The following is a 7,102-nucleotide window of genomic DNA, read 5'->3' as shown; positions in this document are numbered from 1 at the left end:
ACATCGTGTAGAAGAGAGGGATGTGCTGCTCTCTCCTATGGGCGAGGCTTTCCCTGAAAAGTTTGCAACCAGTGAGGTTTGTTGTAGTAACAAGAGCAAACACCTCACAGGGACTGGAGAGACGCACAAACAGGTTGCCAAGCGCTTGTGGTTTAGGTGTCCAGATTGAGGGTGAGGAGCCCTCTTGAGAAAGGGTGTGTTTGAGAAAAATATGCTAAATGTTGAAGATTTAGTTACCTGGTTTGGTAAATATTCCAGGACAAAGAGCCTAACATTTTGAATACAAAATTGATTTTCAGTTAGGGTAATGGCAACCAACAAAGAGCAACAGAAATCTGAGTTTAAGGTGGAGAACAGGCTGAGCAGTTTTGTGTGTAGGCGATCCAAGAGATTTTGTGACAGTTCACTATCTGAGAGCAGGCCGCAACATCTACTTACAGGTTTCTTCAAACAATGTACCCTACAGCCCCAGTACTTCTCTGTACAGTATGCCTCACCAGTTTCCCCTCCTGACTGAAACCCTTCCAGCTTAAGGTCACAAGCACCTGCTACTCTGAACTTTGTCTCCTTCCATTAGCAGTGGACCAGTTCCCAATTATCAGTGTTAAAAAGCAGCTACTTACTTGGGTTTCCAGTGTTGCGCCACTCACTTCCAGGCGTGGGATAGCCAGAACCCCCAGAAAGTGCTCAGCAAGGAGGAACCCTTTAAGGGAGAGGGTAGCGAACTGAAGGTGACATTTCTCTTTTACTGTCCTGCTTGTTGCCTTGTGCCTGCAGAGCTGTAAGTCTGATGTAAGTTAAAACTGTGTGGTACCTACTTTTTCATCCTGCGTGCAGGCCAGTCTCGTGTAAGGAACTCGTGTCAGCTTTCACAGGCCCAGACAGCCCCGATGACTGTCCTTGCAGGCAAAGGAAGGACAGTTTCTTCTTTCTACTTCGCTGCCGCTCCAGCACTTCTCCCATATTTCCTGTCTGTGCTGGATCTGAGCTGCCATCAGTACAGTATTGCTGACCTGAAAGTTAAATTTTGGAATTTAGCAAAACCAAAGGGTTCCTTTTTGTGGCAAGTAGCCTTTGAGGCGCACCACAATTTGTTCCTGGGTGCTAAAATGTCTTGGATTACTCAGACTACCCAAGAGTTCAGTAAAACCAGAGAATGCTGAGCTACTGGTTGCCTTCAGCCTTTGAGGTGGACGGAGCAGAGTTAGGAATCGCGCACCATTTAGAAACAGCATGATGATGATACAGTAGTATCGTGCGTAAATCGTATAGTATCATACATAACAAAAGGATACTATCATAAAGGTTACTGTTCTCTAACCAGATCTCTGAAGAGCTCCTTATCCTAAAATTTTCTCAATATAACAAAGGAGTAAACAGCAGGAGTGGATACACATAGAGTTTGTGGGAAATACGCTCCACTTTATTGGAATCCCTGTGTTTTAAGGAGACTAATGAGGAAGACGACATTCCAGGAAGGGTGAGCAGCATGGAAGAAGTGACAAAGCAACAGGACAAGGTAGTTTTGTTTGTGATACGGTGCTTTCACAATGCAGTAACATTCTGGACAAGAATCTGGTCTATGAGAAAGCAAAAATACTTAAAAACCTCGATGACAGATTTTGTAAGACTGTAGCCAAAAATCAGTGTAGAGGATGGTCTTAACAGTTTAAGCCCAGGAGGTGGAGGCTGCTGGGGACTGTGCACAGCGAGGACACTGAAGAGGAAGTATTTTAAAAGTTTAATTTTGAAGGACTTAAATGTGAGGTGGGACCTCCAAAAGGCAATACATACAATTAAATAAGAGGTGGGGTGAGCCATGAAGAGCATAAATGCTTTAAGTTAAAGCTGGGGGTTTCAAAGAAGGGATTTAAAAAAACAACCACCCTGCCAAAACATTACTAAAAACAAAGCTACAAACCAGAAAACTGATCTAAATTAAAAGAGGAATGCTAGGGAAGGAACAGTGACTTACGGAATGCGTGAAAGGACGTCACAGCAAGATTGGGAAAGAAACGGGATCACACAAGAATGGGGGAGAGGAGATGAATCTGTGCAGGTACCGCTTGCTTTTGCAAAGGTGATTACTGCAGAGTGAATCCTGGTGGAAACTGCAGAGATGCTCAGTTTGTGGGGTAAGTTGGAAGAAGGTAACGTAAGGGAAGAGCAGTAAGAGTGACGTTACTTCTGGTAATCTTAACACAACTGAGCAAAGTAATAGGAAATCTAGTACTAAATACAGTCAGTTTAGATCTACAGCACAATGACCTAACTACAGCTAACCAACATGCTTTCTAACATCGCATTTTAACTAGCTTTTTGCAGAGGTTGCAAAGGAAACCGTTGGCCTAACAGTTTACATGAACTTGTATGTACCATGTGTATCTTGTTACGTAAAAAGGTACTTTGCTTAGAGAGCTGCCAAACCCCAACATACCCCATCCCTGCAATGTAATCTGAAATTGTAACTTCTTTGCTAATGGAAAATGGTTATCAAACCAGTGAGCTTCCAGTGGGATTCTAAATGTCCAGTTACGGATTTGTGAAATGGTAATTGGCAACAAAATACAAAATTACCACTAACGGCATTTGCACATCACATACACAGGGCTGCAGGGAAAACTGCCTACAAGTAAGGACCAAGCCAGTGACAGATGGTCATGGAAAAGGAAGAACGGGTTGTATTATTTGTGTGCCATTTATGGAACTATTACTGAAACACTTTACACTGGGTATACGCTCCCAGAGGCATTTGATATAATAAGAACCATCCCAAAAGGGAGAAACCCACTCTGCAGCAACAGCATTAGGAAGCAGTCTCACCCTGTATGAGAAGCTAAAGCCAGCAAAGTGCAACAGCTGAAATGCTAAGGTTAGACAAACTACCAGAAGTCAGCTGCATATTTTCAATAAGCATCATTAACTAACTGAGATTACTCACCAAAGGCTGCTTCATCTCGTGAAGGTTTGTGTATCTACAGGTGAGGATCTTCCTAAAGACATCTAAACTCCGCTTGGTAGAAGACTTGATAGACAAATTCTGGTGTCTGTTATGTGGAGGTTTTGAGTAGAACCTGTTGAAGTCGCAATCTATGGAGAAGTTGATCAGAAAGAGCAATAAAATTATTCCTAAAAAGACCAAAACCATAATTAGTTCATGTCCAAATCATAAAGAGACCAACTTAAGCACTCACGGGCATCAGTAAAGTGCCTGAAAATGCAGGAATAGAAGTGCTAATAACAAAGGGGAATATAAAATCTAAACTTTATAAAGGCAAAAATGATTAATTAAAATAAGGTGAAAAAAATCAGAGTAAATTACAAGGAGAGTAACAGGAGTGATAAAAGCATCCCATAATAGAATCATGGAGAAGGAAATGATGCCAAACTACATTAAATGGTAGACAGAACAAAGGAATTTGGAAGAAAAAATGCCAAGATAGATGCATTATGAAGACCACAGGAAAACAAATGAGCTAAGCAACTGGAAAATGAAGCTGAAAATGGAGTTTAATCAGATATTAAAACCAGCATCACTGACAGTCGGAAAGGTCACATAGGAAATGGATACTGCTCAGAAATAACGGGGAAACGTGGCAGGGAAAGGTGATGAAGTCATTGCAGCACTTCGGGGGGTGCAGCCAGATGGAGTGAGGCCATGGGGCAGCGTGGGCAGAGGGAGAGAGGAAGGCAGGCTCCAAGTGGTGCCGGAGAAAAGCCACGACCAACACAGGTTAAAATTGAGGAAATGAAAAGTTCCACTGGCTTGTGACACCACTTATCTTCTAGCAGTGCGGAAAAAGTCAACAACCAGCAATCCCTCTCAACTGCGCGACGGAACATTGGTGCAAACCAACCCGGAGAAGGACCAACATTTACATCAAGTATATACATTGGCTCATCGCTTCTCTCCGCAGCCGTTGCGTTTTTGAAGCTGTCTCTGATGACAAATCCAAAGACTGAAGCAACGTATTATAAACAAATGAAAAGTCATCACAATCAGTTTAATGAAGTGCACAGAATAGCAATTGATCATGTCAATAAAAATAAAACAATTAATTTTACATCAAGTGTGCTTTATTTCCTCCACAGGTATTCTGTTAAATAAAGCACCATATATATACTGCCAGGCCACAGCTAAAGAGGATTCTTTACAGAATCAAATTTCTTGTGGTTGTTTAGTATACAAGTAAACTTAATTTTGATAATAAGAACCACAGCGATCTGAGGCAATCTGCCTCTATTATAAGGTACAAAACTGGCACAGAGGACACCATATTATACACAGTAAAAATGCCATAAGTTTAAATTACATCATACAGGGCAAGGAGGCCCTATTCTCCCAGACAGCCATATTAAATGAAAGCCACTACAGTGAACTCTTAATTACATAAAACATAGCCATTATCTGATTGCCCTTTAAGAAAGTGTACGGTAGATGCAAAAACAAAAAAAACCCCAAACAAACAGAAAAATAAATCTGGAGTTCTGCCTGACCAAGAATTAAGCATATAAATCTATCTTGCCATTCAAGCAGAGAGCACTGGACAAACTGAAGCACAAAACAGAAATAAGCAAAACTTATACAAACAGCGTTTTGGGGGGGAAGGGAGGGAGGAAATAAAAAGACTTTAAAAGCAGACATGCTCCATCTAATGTCAAGAAGCAGCTTGGTTTCCTTTTCCGGATATCCTTGTGACCACATGAATCGTAGACTCAATGGTCCTACACAGGATGTCTAAAATGTCATGCTGCTGCATGTGGCTAAAAAGTCCTCTGGAATGGCCACAACTGATTGATAAACTAGTTTCGGGGTCCTGGGATGGTAAGGCTTGACCATCACAGCTCCTCAAATCTGTGAGGTCAGATAAAACCGCTGAAATTGATGTAGAAGGAAACTCCGAGTCCTCCTCGACTCCAATGGAATCCTTGGAAGTCTGCAGGTCTTTAAATTCTTTGCATTCTTCAAATTTACTATTTCCTGACTGCTCTTCCGTGTGCTGTGACCGCGTCGCTAACATTATGTCTTCTGAAAATGAAGATGGAACTTCCATTCTGTACTCTTTGACAGAACTGTTCTCAGGGGAAGGAGGATCTTGCTCAGTGCCCGGATCGATGATCGAAGAGTCCCGTGTCTCGTTATCCGAAGTGCTGGTTGGGGTCAACGCCTCCCGGGGCTCAGTTTTTATATCACTGATACAGCTGTCGACAGTGTGCTCCTCATCGCTGCTGACCCGTCGTCTCTTTACAGGAGTAGCTCCTTCGTCGTCTGTAAGAAAAAGAAACTCCCTTAGGGAAAACGCATTGCTTGTGCACCACGCGTCCAAGTAGCCACCTTCCCTTTTATCCTTTTCCATACTGAACACAATGCTTGAATAAACACTCACTGCCTTACAGAAAATACATGTAATGGCCTAGAACTTTAGCTCCATAATAAAATACTGTTTCTTAGGGAGGGAGCCAAGAACCGGCCCACCTTCAGGGGTAAGAAAACAATGTGCTACGTTACTTCTGGAAAACCTGTTAGAGCAACACTCTTAGAGAAGGCAAACCTTTAGTTTTTCTTTCTTTGGCTTCTTGCTCGTGTAATGAGTTCCTCTGTTGTTGACAAGCTCTACATTTGTTTAAAAGCTCTTGCAGAGTTGGAATCAGGGCTGAATTGAGCTGTTTGGGAGTGTGCACTGAAAGCAGCAAGGCAAGTGCTCGGAGGTCCTAAAAAAAACAGAAGTAAGCACATTTAACTAGCCTTATCTCAAACCCTTATTGGATCAACCCTACATGCAGAGATCTGTGCGATAAGCAGAGGCTTCAGCATGTTCTCAACATCCAGAAGAGCAAATTCTAAGCAGAGAATCATACTTACACTACTGAAATTTCCCAGAACTCACTACTAATACGCTGACCTTAACGTAGATCTGTCTAAGCAGATGACAATACCGTGCTGCTCACTGCAAGATGAAATCTTTGGCTGGGTTAGAACATTTCTACCATTCTGCCTGCACTCTGCATTGCTTTTTCCCCCATACCAACACAACTCCCTCCCTGCCCCCATTCCATTGGTCTAGCAGTGCCCACTGTGAGCTTGGGAGACCGAAGTACATATGTTGTGAGCACTGGGTGCGGAACAGAGAATTCTGGAGAATTCTGACTAGCACTCTGTAAGCTTTGGACCACCTCGTTGGTAGGTGTTACCTACTGCAGCCAGGCAAGTCTTAGCTGCAGCCTCCCACGCTCTCGCCAGCAGCACGGCTTCCACACAAAGCAGAGCTAACAATGCCCGCCCCTTTCACCGGAACCTGGCACGTGGCCCTGAGGAGCTTCCGTAGAACATTAACTGCCAAAATGATGCTGATATTTGAATGGCTTAGAAAAGACTCACCCCATTTAAAGTAGAGCTTGCTTTGGAAATTTCAACTCTCTGGTTGCTGAAGTCAGACTCTAGGCTTTGATACTGATTTATTAGATTTGTAATTAGAGTATTGATTAAGTTGGCACAGTTTGCTTCAGAAAACACCTGCCCTTGGACCTGTGAAAAGAACAGGTTGCTTTTTAAACCCCCAAAAACCAGAACCATGAGAACAGTATCCCAAACCGGAATAGCATATATGGCTGCATTTCTTGCAGTGGAAATTACTGCTCAAAGAATGCCTACCTTGAGAAGAAAATGGGTCAGAAAGGTGTACACAATGTTGTTGTTAAGGAAGGTCCTTTCATCCATCAGGATGCATTTTATATATTCTGCAAAAACTGGATCTTCACAGAGGAGCTTTACACAGTTCTTTGACATTGGAGACTGGTGAAGAGAGACACAACACTGCAAAGTCATCACCCAGAGCACAGCACTGCGGCAGCGCTGCCTGCAGCGGCTGTCTGGGTTGGAGATGTCCAGCCAGGCCCTGCTGATGCTCTTAATTCACACCCCACGATTCATACCAATAAAGTATTTCTACCAGGTATCAGTAAACTGTACTGATCAGTTATTGTCACTTATTACATTACAGGAACGTGACAATCAGCACGTCCCAAGTACGTCAACGTAAGCAGATGTATTTCCTAATCAAAATACTATTATTTTCAATGATTTAAACAATACCCACTAATT

General features: G+C 42.7%; 1 protein-coding gene across 2 annotated transcripts in view; it reads right to left on the bottom strand.

Annotated features, from left to right (window-relative positions):
* Positions 1-3,533: 3,533 nt before the first annotated feature.
* USP34 (ubiquitin specific peptidase 34) overlaps positions 3,534-7,102 on the bottom strand; it is a 129,774-nt gene continuing 126,205 nt past the window's right edge. For both annotated transcript variants that reach the window (XM_084262502.1, XM_084262503.1), the window contains exons 77-80: positions 6,653-6,793; positions 6,380-6,526; positions 5,553-5,712; positions 3,534-5,269 (exon numbers count right to left, since the gene is read on the bottom strand). In XM_084262502.1, coding sequence (XP_084118628.1) covers positions 4,659-5,269; positions 5,553-5,712; positions 6,380-6,526; positions 6,653-6,793 — 1,059 coding nt within the window. In that variant the 3' untranslated portion in view covers positions 3,534-4,658. The remainder of the gene's footprint in view (positions 5,270-5,552; positions 5,713-6,379; positions 6,527-6,652; positions 6,794-7,102) is intronic.

The sequence above is a fragment of the Gallinula chloropus genome, assembly GCF_964237585.1.
Source record: "Gallinula chloropus genome assembly, chromosome: 3".
Lineage (NCBI taxonomy): Eukaryota > Metazoa > Chordata > Aves > Gruiformes > Rallidae > Gallinula > Gallinula chloropus.
The sequence above is the reverse complement of the archived record's forward strand: the minus strand, read 5'-3'. Positions and strand labels throughout refer to the sequence as shown.